At 41.4% G+C, this 14,783-nt stretch overlaps 1 protein-coding gene across 1 annotated transcript; it reads right to left on the bottom strand.

The window, feature by feature from the left end:
• Positions 1-2,486: 2,486 nt before the first annotated feature.
• LOC142061269 (histamine H3 receptor-like) lies at positions 2,487-5,921 on the bottom strand. The gene is given in 6 exon segments (XM_075102102.1): positions 2,487-2,684; positions 4,923-5,085; positions 5,149-5,230; positions 5,233-5,319; positions 5,405-5,467; positions 5,774-5,921. Coding segments are annotated over 6 exon segments (741 nt in total).
• Between the last annotated feature and the right edge of the window lie 8,862 nt (positions 5,922-14,783).

The raw sequence follows: 14,783 nt of genomic DNA, 5'->3' as shown, positions 1-14,783 counted from the left end.
TGCCAGTTGCTGAAAACTTTTTGAGAAGTCTGTTTTACCTTAACTGAATGTAATGTTCTAAAGCTAACTGATTGACTCTCCTTACTCCTTGAGTTGATCACTGTTGTGAAAATTGCCCTGGCTTGACTGGATAGTAAATGAGACCTTGGTGGGAGTGTCCAATAATTTAGTGCTACCTGTTTCTCTGAAAAAGGCAAATGCAGTCCTAGGAAACAAGAATTACAGAGTAGACAACAATTATATCATTGATCTACTGATGTACAAGTCTGGCTTGGGGGGAGGAGGAAGGGGGAGATAATCTAATGGCTTTACTTGCCCAGTGGTATAATTCTATTAAAAAAATCTTAATGTTGCTCTGTACCTGTTGATGCTGTTCCTCTTAAGAGAACTGTAAAGCTGATTATTTTGTTGTAAAACATCCATAGCAGAACATGATGATCATGTTCATGTAGATATATTTATGTAATAGTGATTGTCCTCCTAGTCTACAATGTTTGCTAACCATGTTTGTTTAATCCTCAAGGTCAGTCCGTGTAACTTAGGAATTGTCTTTGAATAATGGTTTTGTGATTTCAACTGCAGTTACCCTAATGTTGTAGGTTAGTGCTTTTTCTGATGTACTAGTTAAGGCTACAAAGTTATGACTTCTCCACAGTTCCTAATTACTTTTACTGAAATTTGATAAAGTAAATAATTGCAAAACACTGGCTGTAAACTTTTAAGATCAACTGTTCTAACATCCATTTTGACTGTGGCAATGGACAACTACAGCTGTTCAATAGCTGTCACTTGTCAGCAAAGGAAAGCGTCTGTTAAGCTATGTAGAAAATGCTTATGATGGTGGAAACTAACCTGTGTCACTAGTTATATTCAAATTGATAACTCTTGTGAGACAAATTAGACAAAACTCGGGATCTATCTGTGTGAGCTTCCCTTGTGGCAGAGGCAGAATGGCAGAAACATTATGTAGTCGTTCATGTTCTTGTTTTTCACGCTCATTGTCAAGCAAGGCTGTAAATTTTAAACTTTGAGTCATGCTATTTATGATGCATGACTTGGAAAATGTCTAAACACTTCAAGTAATACTTTTTTTTTTTGACTAGCCAGAGCTAGTAAATGTCTAGTTGGAAATGTTTTAAAAATTACTGCAGGGGAAGTTTACCTAAAGCTCTGTCTATAGCAAGATCTGTCAGTCATGGATCTCATAGACTAATTACGCTTACTGTGTACTTATTGCAAAAGATAGACCTGTAAGGAGTAGAGGTTTGACTTGAGTAGATTCGTGCCCATGCAGGATCCTGTCAGGGGGCAGGAAGTCACAGCTGAGGGAGGAAACTCATTGTGAAACTATTCCACTCAATTCTCATATCTCTTAAATACAAAGCTCAAACCGCTTTTATATTCCTGTCCCTGAACTTAGTTCTACTCTTATTTCTCAATCACCTTTTCTACTCAGATCAGTGCTCCCTTACCTGCTACAGTTGCTCAGCTTCTGTGGTAACCTGACTGTTGTTCCCCCTCTTGTTCCATGCTTTTCCTGGACACCAGTATTTAGTTTTTGCATTGGTCATGATCTTGTTTGGCTTGCCCCTAAGTGTAGGGGGGAGCATACTACACTTAACATCTGAGACCTGTGGCGTTTCAGGGTGGGTTTGGGAGTAAAATATAACAGGTCCAAGGTTAACACTTTATGAAATTCCTTATCAGCACTATTTAGTTTTTAAAAGTGAGAGAGCCTGAACTCTAATTAGTGGTCATGAATGTTGTATTCCCTTTTCAGCACTTTAATGATAGTGCACCATTACCAGAAAATATACTATTGGCATAATTTCCCAAAGAGCTCTAAGAAATTACCTTTCTTTTCATTGCTGTGATTTCTTCAGCTACATGGATGACTTGTATATACAGTATACGCATTCATAAATATCTACACTTGTACCTAGTTATCAGTATTACATAAACACAGTGCACATTGCACTTAATACTTGCAGGTAAATATTAGCCAGTCTATGTTCCCACTGAAAGCAAAATGTACTAATTGTCAGCCTTCATACTTTTTTTTTTTAACATAAAAATATGAGGAATAAGTCTGGCTTTTCCTGGACAGATGAGTTTTATAAAGGCTTTCCTAAAGCCCATGTGACACAGCGGGTATAGAACAGGGTTAATGGCTGAATTTACCCACAGAAGCCAAAATGAAGTCTTATAGAGTGAATACTGCACACACTGCCCATGGCAGGCTGCTCTGATGATCATCAAAAGTGTGTATGGAGCCCAACACAAACCAAACACACAGAAAATAATTGCTAAAGAGTTTGCTACTCTTTTACCCTGGGAAAGTCTAAATCTATTTGCCACAGTGTTAGCAATATCCACTCTGCTGTTGGTGTTGCATACGCTTTCTGTAGTTTTATAGAAACCATTCCTATGAGGCTTGGTCCGGACTTCCACCTGAAGTGGCGGAAGGTCTTGACTGATATTCAAATTTAATGACTGATTGTCATTAGGAAATACCAGTTGTAGAAGAATTCTGCATGGCATTTTCCTTCAGGGAGGATGTTCTTTTGGTGAATTTGTGCCCAACTGAGAATGGCTGGTCCATAGAGAAGAAAAGCAGCAATCCATACAGTGATCATCTTCAGTACTGCATTCCTGGTCATCCCTTTCTGAGCCCTGTAACTGACCTGAGAGAGAGAAAAGTTAAGCCACGTACATTACTATATCTCAGTTACATGGCTACCTTAGAATATGACCTCTCTGTCACTTGTGAGAGTTGATAATATATTGGTTTAGGGATGAGGGTTATACTAAACTTCCTGGTACCACAGGAGAGCTGTTTCTGAAGTATCCATTCCAACAAACATCAAGGTGATGGGATATGTTCTGACAACATGCATCCATGCATCAGATCTTAAAAACTAGAAAACCAAGGCTTTTCCAAAGCAAACCACTTCTATTCCTAGAATTGGTTGTCACCCGTTGCTTAATGTCAGCTGTGTCACTTTACACAATGTCTATAAACATGGCCCTTCAAAATCCACTTTAGACTTTTTAAATAATTTAAAATATGTAAAAGATCTGAATTCATAGAACACCCATGGAAGTGCTTTTCTTTCTGCTTTGTAGAGAGATAGTCTTTTTCTTAATGTGAAAATCACACCAAAATCACACCAAAAAAAGCTAACAGCTTTTACTTCTGTTTGATATCCTTAATTTCATTATTTCAAGAAGTACTTGCAGAACTCTTATCTGCAGTTAAGATGTATAGATGGTGTGTTGTGGTCTGCAAAGTGCTTTATAGGAAGAGTAACCAATTTCCCTTATTTAGAAAATAGAGAAGCTAGGGTGCAAAACAATAATATGTCAGTAATACTGAGTCAGTAAACCGTATCACAATAGAATTAAATAGAATCTTAAAATCAGGATCTTCTATTTCTCAGTATTCTACTTCTCTATATTCATACAGAGAATTAGAATTCAGTCTTCACACCTCTACACTGGCCACACAGTGTTTTGGAATATGAAGTACTCAAGCTTGAATTCTGTATAGGATTCATGTTTATTGCCACAATCTGTGGATCTTGATCTCCAAAGTCAATGCTGTTCTGGTAGAATACCTACACAGCTGAGGAATCCTGAGTTTGTCTGAATCGGGTCTGATTTTGCAATCCTTGACAAAGCTGCTAATGATTTCAGGAGCAGTCTTGTTGGAAGATTACCATTTTCCTTGAGATAGAGAATAATTTAGAACTTCATATATTCCCGTTCATATGTTCTTACACTGCACTAACCCTGCAAGCAGCTTCTGAACTCTTGCTTGGGGAGGAATTTTCACATGGAAGATTAATTTGAAGTATTTGAAGTGGCAGATTTTTATCATTTATTATGACCGGTTTTCCTTTCTGTTTCTGAAACCATCCAGTCTATATATTTATACTGTGTGTATAGTCATGAATTTGGTTTATAAAAGCAAAATTCATGGCTAATTCAGAACCTAGAAAATAAAGGAATTGTAAGTGTTGACCATTTAAGAATTAATCTGTTCATTTCTCCTGCTTCAAAAAGAAGTTGGTAAACCACTAATTTGGATATAAACTGTTAAAGTGATCTTGCAGCTTCTCTTGGTCCTGCTTGCCAAAAAAAGTATCATTGCCTCTTAGTGTGATTTAGAATGAGCAATGAAGCTAAATTAACATTTTAAGGATATGTGGGTGGAACAGGAGGCTGAAGAGTAACCAAGAAGTGTGTGTAGAAGAGCAGAACCTGTTTGATTTTGCAAAGTCTAATCCTTTTTTGATATGAGAGATGCTGCATGACTGAGGCAAGGCTCTAGCTATTTCTATGGCTGTTACATGGAAATAGCATTTGCATCCTTTGAAAGATGTTAGTTTATATTCTGCCACTTTTGAACCATACACAGCTGCATATACCTAGATCTTGCAATGCGTACCAGACTCTCAGGGAGAATTACCTCTGCCTTGTGCTGCAGCTGGGATGCAGCTAGGCTGACTTGGGCTATTGCTTGTCAATAAGCGCATTGCCATGTTCCGAGGGAGGTGGTCTGTTTCAGCTGGGTAATACTTAAGCTTAGCCAAGGTGTGGCAGGGAAGGAAATCAGTACACTTTGTTCCCTCTGCCCTTCTAGCTGGAACACCACCATGTACAAACTGTGCTCATTCCTAACACTGAGTACCTCTTCCAATGTAAAAGTGAGATGCAAATGCCTTTTCTGCCAAAGCTGATTGTTTCTAGAACTATTTCCAGGACTGAGGCAAACTGCCTCGATCCACCCTGTCTGCTGTGGTGGTTGAGTGAGGTGTAACGGGGTTGAAAGCCAGGTGACCTAAGCACACCCTCCTGCTTCAAAAGGCAGCCTTGGATCCCCTGCAGACCACCCTCAGGACTACGTCCCCAGTCCTTACCGCTTTGGTGACCGAGATGAACCTGTCGAAGCTGATACAGACGATGTTGAAGACAGAGGCGGTGCACACCAGGTAGTCTGCTACCAGCCACAGCTTACACAAACCCCGGCCGAGTCTCCACTCGCCCGTCAGCGCATAGGGGATGTAGAGGAGGATGCAGAAGCTCGGCAGTGACAGGTGCAGTGCCCCGGACTCCAACCCTCCGCTCCTCCCGGCACCCCAGAACTCACCTACCAGCAGGTTAGCAATGGCCAGGTTGAGGAAGAAGGAGTTGCCCTGCGTGCGGAGGCTCCAGTCCACCACGAACTCATAATGACCAGGGCATTGCCCAACATGGTGGCTAGCACCAGCAGCCCCATGAGCGCCACCAGTAGCGTGGTGGTGGCGAAGGCCCCGCCGTGCTGCCCATCTGCCATGCAGGCGTTTCCTGCTGCCCACGGGCTGCCAGAGTGGTTGAGCCATGGCAAGTCCTGGCCTGTAGTTGCTGGCAGAGAGCCCGTGCCTCTCACCTCCCTCTGCTGCTGCCCAGCCTGCTTCTGCTGCTCCTTGGCGCCACCACAGTCCCTGCTGGCCGCAGGGGTGGGGGGTGGCTGGGTGCTGCTGCCTGCAGCCCGCCTTCTACCGTCTGCTGGGACAGCGAAACTTTAAGGGTTCCTGCTGCGGGTGGGAGAGACCGGTTCCCACTGCCCGCTGGCTGGCTTCCTCAGGAGCCAGTGCTGTGAGTCGCTGTGGAGTAACGCATCCAATGGCCGCCTGCTGCCTCAGTGGCTCTCCTAGCTTCCAACTCATACACTGTCGCTGGTGGGGTAGTCTCAGTTGCCCGCTTCATATTCCTATGGCTCATGCCCTACGCCATATCTGCAGCTCTTCCCTATGGCCCATAGGGTCTTCAAATGATCTTCGCTTTCCACCATGTCGTGTAGACTTTCTGCCCGCTTTCACCTGTGCATTTGGCAGGCCCAGCAGAGCTGGCAGCACGGCAGTGTGCTGGATGGCCATCTTGTGCCTCTGCATGATTTCACTGCCTGCAGCCTCCTGGGGCAGATGAGGCTGTGGCCACCTCAGCCTTTATCTCTGTGGGAGCACTAAGAAGGTCTCACTGCTGTGCCTGGGTACTCCTTTTCACAAAACTTGCAGCAACACAGTATTTCTGAGACTTCTTTTTCCCAAACTGGCAGTGGATTTAAACAGTAATAAAGTGTGATGTCACAATGACGTTGGAGAGCCAGTTTTATCACAGAATGAAGATCTATTCCAGAAACCAAATGTGAGCAGCCAGAAAAAGGGCTAAGACTTCTTTCATCTTCTGGCAGGATGGCTGACCCAGCATAGGGGAGGAGGTGTTGAGACACAGTCACCCCTGAGTGAGCTGCCGAGGCCACTGAAGTCTGTCAAAACTGAAGGGTAATTTAAGTCAGGAAGTGCAGCCTGCCTCTACTGTCATTATTTGGCCCAGTGGATCATTATCTGCCTTAAAATATGTGGCCATTGATGGGCTTTGCCTTCCTCTCTGTGATAGTTTCCTAGAGCCTGTAAGCAGTTCGGGACCCACTGCATGCAGTAAGGCCCCTTTGTCATTAAAAGAAAACAGGACTTGCTCAAAAACAGTCATTGGATGTGCATAATCTTTACTTAATTCAGCCAATCTTTCACCTGTGGTAAGCTCCTCTTTTGTAAAAGATTTCTATACATCTGCAGTTTGAAATAAATTTAGAAGCTGTTACAGCAGCTCTCTAAAGAGAGAGCTATTTAAATAGACATCAGGTAAGACAAGCAAGAATAGCTTAGTAACTTGTCTATTATTTGTCTGAGATTGGGCATGTATTCTCAGGGTAATGATGGACTGGCCTTTTCCCCAGAGAGAAGGATCAAGCATTTGACAATGTTGGAAGTAAAAATTCAAATTCCAGGCCAGTTATTCCCCATAAATCAGTAGCTCCACAGAGGAGATTTTGCTATGTATGCTGTTTGTGATACAGCTTCTCTATGTCAGCTCAGAGATAGAAATGGCAGCTGCATATCTAGTGTGTATGAGCAAAATGCTCTTTTTACATGCCCCCATATCATTACTTCTCTCTGAAGCAAATAAGTCAAGCCACACAAAGCAAAAGTGACAGGAACACTGAAGCCTTAGCTTATTACCACAGTGATTATTATTATTCCCTAATTTGGGGGCTCATTTTCACTTCCCTTTGAGCCCAGTTGGCAGTTTTCCATTCACTTCAGTTTGGGCAGGACCAAGCTTGTTGATAATTATTGCTGTCTGATTGTCCTGTGGAATATAAAAGAGACATCCACGAGTCACAAAGAAGAAAAAAAAATCTCAATCACCAGGAAAACATGGAAGAATTAATTTATTCTTTCATGAATAATTATTACAGTCTTCAACATTTCTAGTATAAGGTACTTTTACAGCAGCTCAGTGAGTTTGCAGCATTTATGCTTGTGTACTGTATTTGAAGTAACTTGTAGTGTATTACCTTGTGGTAGATTTGGAGATTCTCAGTAAGTCCCTTAATAATCACGTTTACTGTCTTCTGATGCTCCTTTATTACTGCTGCTTTGGCAAGGCATGATGACTGCAACTCTTAAAAATTCTGTTCCTAAAAGCATGAATCATCAGTCAATAACTCTGCACTTTGGGGACTTATTGTTGAAGACTGTACTAGCGCTGTCTGGGGACCCTTGCAGACAGTAAATCCAAGTGTGCATTAGGTGGCCAGCACTCTCAGAACAGCAGGTTTTACAAATCCAGGCTTCAAGCATTTTCTTTTTCTCTGAAAAGGATTTTTTCATGTCCCGTAAGTTACTGCCATTTTTACTGAGCTATGTTGATTTTCTTTTAAGAACATTAATTCTTGGGAGAAGAACTTCATTTTACTTCAAAATACATGTTATGGTGGTATGGATATATGCAAAAACTAGGGGGGAAAAAATCTTACAATGAGCACAGGAAAGAGAAGAGTGCTATACCTATACCTCGTTGGCTTCATTGTCTGAGCAGACTGCCCTGGAGGGAGAACACTCCAATTAATGGATCCTGGCAGGATGAAGTAAAAGTAGATTAAGAACTCTTTATAAAATGACTTTATGTAAGACTGAATGGCAGACTTCTGAAAACATATTTTGTTCCTGATCTTTTTCTAATCCTTTGAGCAAGAGACATAATTTATTAGAATTGGTAAAGAAGAATGACAATAGCTCAAGAAAACAATGAAAAATGCAGGATTTTCCAAGGCATATCAATACTGATGTGTTCTAAAATTTTTATTTGTTTCCTGTGATTTCTTCAGTGATAATTGTTTTAATTTCTATATGACTTCCTTCAGTGATTTTTGAAATAGAGAGCTGTCTGAATCATGCAGTTTCCCATGACTCTAGCATATGTGAGTGAGTATATCTACAGAAATGTTAAAAAACCAGAATGTTTTTCCTATACCACAGACAGATGACACTTCTCCCAGAACAGGCCAAATTCAACTTCCAAATAGACTTGGGCAACTACATTGAGAGGGGTAGACTCCAGCTGGCTGTACAGCCTATTGATTCAGTAGATGCAGAAGGCCTTCTCAGCTAATATCTTATTTGAAGGACAATTAAGTAAGGTAGTAAGCACACTTACACTGGATCTGTGTCTGAACCTGAACTCAAATCATTGTGTCTTTTATCAGATAACTTGCTGTACATAATGGTTTTTTCTCTGCTTGTTCCTTTTAAAGATACTTAGTTTTAGTCCTAGGATTTCATATACAGGGTAACCCTTTCTCAGTATGCCACAAGCTGTCTGGTACCAAAGCTTTACTTAAGCTTTGCTCCCTAGTGAACTGAAGGGCAATTGTTGCATATTTAAGCAAAGTGTATGAAAGCATACCATAGCCGGAACCTTCACTTACATAAAGGAAACTATTCACTAGTAATTTTGCAAATTTCTGACAAAGTATTTACTTGCTAATAGCCCCATTTAATATTTATAGGTTGCTGTCAACTGTTCTCTCCCTATGAGTGATTGGTTTGACAGCGAAAAAGCTTCCTTGGCCAGGAAAACAGGAATGATTTTTAGACTGGCTGAGAGAATGTATACATGGCTTTATCAACCGGTAAATCAAATTCTGCTGTCAGACAGAGCTGCTCCTAGGTAAACAAATGCAGAAAACAAAATTCTGCTATGATCATATCCTATTATCCTTATACCTTTTGCCAGTCAGGATTTTGCTTGCATACTGATTCCTTTCATTTTGTTTAATGTTCTGTAGATGTCTCCATGTGTATGATGTAATTCATATCTTAAAATAATTCATGTTTCGCACATGTGTAGAAAAACCACCTATTTGATCTGTGCCACTGGAAGGGCATCTGCTTCAGAATAGTGTTACCTACCATTTACTGATTATGCATTTTCTTTTCTTCACTAAAGAACCATTCAGTAGAATCCAGTCCTGTGCATAATGAGGCATGTGGGGTAGCAAGATTTGATGTAGGCATCAGTACCAACAGCTGGCTATAGTTATCCTAGCCTAGATTTAGGGCATGATTAGAGCTTAAAGGTGATGTACTACTTCCTTAATAGCAGAAAAAAAGCAGACTGCTATCCCCTCAGTCCTTGATGAGCCACATTGTCACCTGTTCAGACATCAGTGAACTGGTTTCCACTCAGTTCAAGTGTGATTTGCTGCTTAATGAAGTCTTGTTGTGCTTACATGTAAATAAGAATGCAGTATTAGGGAGGTAATAGGGGCCAGGCCAGGATGATTCGGTTCTGCACTTCAGGTGATGTCACAATTTCCATGTCACACTCTATAGGAATTCATCCAAATACCATACGCCTGACATACCCTCTATGTCTGGCTTTATTGTTTTAATAACCATTTGTCAAGAAGTAAGACTTATGATTTTCATGATTATAGATAAGAGATTTGAAATACAATTTAACTAACTAATGGACTTGGATAATTAGACTGCAATAAGATACCAGAAATAGTTATCCCATAGGGAATTGCCTTCACGTTACACCAAAATTATATTAGCTTTGAGAAGCATTATAAGGAAATGTATTATAGGCACTACAAATAATCTTATTTCCTTTTGCTCCTTCTGGAAACATTCAGCAGTTTCATCTATTGTTACTAGTACCCTGTATAACCAGTTCAGCAATGCAACATATTTGGTATTCATATCCTTCCCATCCTGGCTACTTGATGCATCAGTATTTCACTTAGGCAGTTTCATTTATGTTGCCAGCATCAAAAGATGTCATCACAATTTTGTCTCTTGGCTGCAAGTACATTACAGAAGACTTAATGTTTTTTGGTTACACTCAATGAGATCTGGACAGACTTCCAAAAAACATTTTATAACAATGTATTGTTGATGAGCACATTGCCAAAATCAGAGGTACGTGGACTCAGCTTCCTCTGGATCTTTGGATGACCGTTGATCGTCCAGGTCACCATAAATCACCTCAAGCACAGCTAATTCCCTTAGATACTAGATGCCTTTCTCCACGGTTGTCCATTTTCCTGGGCGATATGTAACATCTTCTTTAAAGGGATACCTTTCCTTTACTCTGGACATGAGTCGCCTCCAGAGGCTGAGGGCTTGTGCTTTGTCAACACCCCCTTCCCCAGAAAGGGATCCCATTTGTTTGGCTTCTTTTCCCTCTAGTTCCAGGCTACTGGCCCCATTATCCCAGCATCGGAGCAGCCAGGTCACAATGTGCTCACCTGAACGACGGCTGAAATCTTTTTGCATATCTTGCAACTCACTCAAGGACAGGGATCGGGTGGTCTCTATTTCATATATGACTTCTTCCTCCTCTCCTCGTGATGGCCCTGCTTTTTCATCATCCCATTCTAAATGAGTTGACATCCGCTTCCAATATTCTTCTTGTGTATGGGGCAACTGATAGTGGCACAGGTTGATTATCTGAGCCAGCTCCAGTACTTGTCGTGGGGGTTTGAGTGGCCGCAGTGCCTGTCACTTTGCCTTTCAATCCAGAGACCTTCTCTTCCCCTTGGGAGCACTGAATACTGTTGAGCAGGGCTCGGTACGCATGGGCCAGGCCCCAGCACGTTGCAGTTATCTGTGTCTCTCTGGAGTTCCCAGCGTAACAACATACTTTCTCCAAATATTCTACTAGTTTTTCAGGATTCTGCACTTGTTCAGGGGTGAAACTCCAAAACACTGGGGGTGCCCACTGCCCTAGGTATTTGCCCATGCTATCCCACACACCCTGCCACTCGTAACTATCAAGCCTTGGGGCAGATTTCTGGGTAATATTCTTAAGTTGCTTAGTCAAAACCAAAGCAACATGCCCAAAAACTAACAATAAGTGCACCTTAACCACCCAAGGATGCTCAAGATACAAAAAGGTGGTTGTAATAGAGGCAGAGACATCATAGAACAAAGTTGCAAAGATACCATTCTGTATTTCCTCCATATAAAATCTCTCAGAGGAGGAGGTATAATTGCTAATTGCCTCAACGAGGTGGTATCCAAAGTACAGTAAGGGTTTCAGCAAAAACCCCAAATACCAGATAAAGCTGAAAACAAGTGTTTGCATAACAAAGCTCGTAGGCAAAACATTACTAATCACAGCAGAACACAGCAGACTAAACAAACCAACACCAATCTTTAACACAAACTGCAAAAAGGACAACATGGTGCTGTGACCAGCAGGTGTTATTGTCTCCAACCCTTGAGCCCCACATTGGGCACCAAAAAGACTGTTGTTGTTTAGCCGGCAGCTCAGCCCCACACAGTCGCTCGCTCACTCCCCCACCGGTAGATGGGGGAGAGAATCAGAAGGGTAAGGCTCATGGGTTGAGATAAGAACAGTTTAATAATTAAAAGTAAAAAAAACCAAAACCAACAACAAGAATGCAATGGAAAGGAAAACGACGAGAGGCACAAAACCAGGGGGTGGGGGTGGGGAATGACAAGACAAGACAAGACACAAGACAAGACACAAGACAAGACACAAGACAAGACACAAGACAAGACACAAGACAAGACAAGACACAAGACAAGACAAGACACAAGACAAGACAAGACACAAGACAAGACAAGACACAAGACAAGACAAGACACAAGACAAGACAAGACACAAGACAAGACAAGACAAGACAAGACAAGACAAGACAAGACAAGACAAGACAAGACAAGACAAGACAAGACAAGACAAGACAAGACAAGACAAGACAAGACAAGACAAGACACAAGACCACCCACCAACCCAACACCACCCCACCCCCCAAACTGCAACTTGCCCCCCTTAATATACTGGTCATGGTGTCACATGGTATGGAACAAACATGCCATTGGCTAGTCAGGGTCGGCCATCCCCACCGTGGCCCCGCCCCTCCCAGCCCCCGCCACGTGGCAGAACAGGAGAAGCTGGGAAGGTAGCTGACTCCCCCACGGTGAAGAGAATTAACCCCTTCTCAGCCAAACCAGCACAGATGTCTGCCTCAAGGGGATTTGATTTTGGGCGAAAACACCCAATGAACTGAATGGCACAATGCGAACCGCTATATAATATTGTGTGTCATCTCTGTGTTGTATCAATGATATCAGAGTACAAACCTCCCAAGCCATGGAAAATAAACTTTGATGAAACAAGCAAAGTGCAGCAGTGATGGAACGATGACTGACTCGGTAGGCAGCAACCCACTGCCACACACACCATCTCTCCTGCCCTGAAAGACTGATATGACTGATGGAGCCCAGAGTCACGGACTGGGTGAACTCAATGGACGTTTTGATGGACATTTTACAGGGAAGGTCCATAGACTAAGGCTATGATGTCTGTGTATGATGTTAAAGGATGGGAAAGGGAGGGGCGGTGGTTGGTAAGGTTGTACTGGATGGTATGGGACCTGGGCATGGCGTAAATGGTATGGAATAAGGGGTGGAGAATGTGCTGGTTTTGGCTGAGAAGGGGTTAATTCTCCTCACCGTGGAAGAAGAAGAGATGACTGTTCTTTAGGTCCATAGTTTACAGGACAGAAATAGTCCTCTTAAATATCAACAGAGGAAGTTAAGAACACTATAATCTAATGGTAGTGAAACACTGAAATAGACTGCCTGCAACTACTGTGGAATCTCCATCATGACAGATCCAAAAGAATAGTTTCAGCAGGAATCTATTAAGAATGAAGTAGAAATGACTGTACATGCCTTGGAGAGGCAAGTGGATTTAATTAGACTCCCTGACTCCCTCCCAGACTTATTTTCTATAATTCTACAGCTCTGCACTGGTCCTGTATCTTGTCTGTTAGAGGCACATAGGGGTGTTTAGAGACCGAATGACAAAAACCTAAGAGCACATTCTCCCACCAATATATCAATGTCAGTTAGACTGTTGGTAGACAATTTGGTTTGTAATACAGTTTTGCTGTCACTAGTTTTCTAAGTGTTACCTGTGATGCTGTAACATTTATGTACCCGCATACAAAAGTACTTGGTCACTAGATCTGTAAACGCAGTTTGACTTAAAGGGATAATGCAGCGTGAAAATTCTAGTGGTTTTTTTTTTAAATTTAGCTTGCAGACAGGAGGCAATCAGTTAGTTATTTGCATGCTAGTTTTCACAAATTTCAAAAGAAGATAGTGATGGGATGTGGAACTTTTGCTGGATTGGTAAAGTTTGTATGCTTCTTTACAGAACTGATAGTGATGTCTTTAGCCCATTGCTGAGGGAACCAAATGTTAAAGCATGTTGAAAGCTCAGAAAATTGAAGACAAACAATATCATAGAATGGTTTAGGTTGGAAGAGACCTCTCGAGGTCATCTGGTGGATGGACCACAAAACATAAAACCAGAAAAAATAGAAAACCACAACTAGACAGGACATGTTAAAGATGCTTTCTTGTTAGGTAAGACAAATCTCAAATACAACAGATCAAAACCAAGAAAAAGCCAACTGGGGAAAACGTAAAATAATTAAATCAAAAGAATCAAAATTAGAACAAAGGAACTGAGCTATTTAAAGAGGCAGAAGTAGATGAGCATATGGAGAATGGGTCATGGTGAAAATGCCTGTTAGAGGTGTGACTTGGGAATATTTTATCTGAGATACAGAATCTTTGTGATACTACCCGTTTATACACCCATTACACTATGAATTGGGTTGGGACAGTGATTTCTGCTCAATATTATGTTTGGCAGGAGATTATTGCTAGTCTGAATAACTTCAGTTAAGGGTTTAACCTTTTGTATCATTTAGTTTAAGATATGATCCTTATGGTATACTTATTTTTCAGTGAAAAAAATAGTTTATTTAAGGCAGAAATAAATTAAAACATATGCAATAGTTTGGCAACACAGCAAGAAATAGAAACCTGTGGCAGAGATATCTAGGACTGCACAAGCGATTTGAGCTGATCATATTATGTCTATGATCAGTGAAAAACCCTAAGCAAAAGTCCTTGATGCAAAATGGTGGTCAAAGTCTTTACAAGAAATGACACTGTAAATCAGGTTACTAGTTGTAAACTTGTACAACATCTGCAGGCAAAGGCTGTAGGTTACTGGTCCAAGTTATTGACACCAAACCCCAAGATTTCCTAGTATAATCTTTCGTGAGGTGAGAAAGAGTTGGCAGGGTTCTTTCTGGATCTCCATAAGAAAGACCCAACAACAACTGGCTTAATAAAATAGATGTTTTAACAAAACAGAATGAAAAGAGGAAGATAGATACTAAATCTTACAAGATGCTGAAAACCCCATGTTTGCACAGCATCGGACAGACCCTGGCTGGATTTCCCCACAGCACGCTGTGCAGATCCTGTCTGTAAAGAGAAGCATTCAGGTTTGGGTCATCCGAGCTGTTGTATGATTTTCTTACAAGAAAATAATTCTAT

The sequence above is a fragment of the Phalacrocorax aristotelis genome, chromosome 8 (assembly GCF_949628215.1).
Source record: "Phalacrocorax aristotelis chromosome 8, bGulAri2.1, whole genome shotgun sequence".
NCBI lineage: Eukaryota > Metazoa > Chordata > Aves > Suliformes > Phalacrocoracidae > Phalacrocorax > Phalacrocorax aristotelis.
Note: the sequence above shows the minus strand (reverse complement) of the source record. Positions and strands in the feature narration are given on the sequence as shown.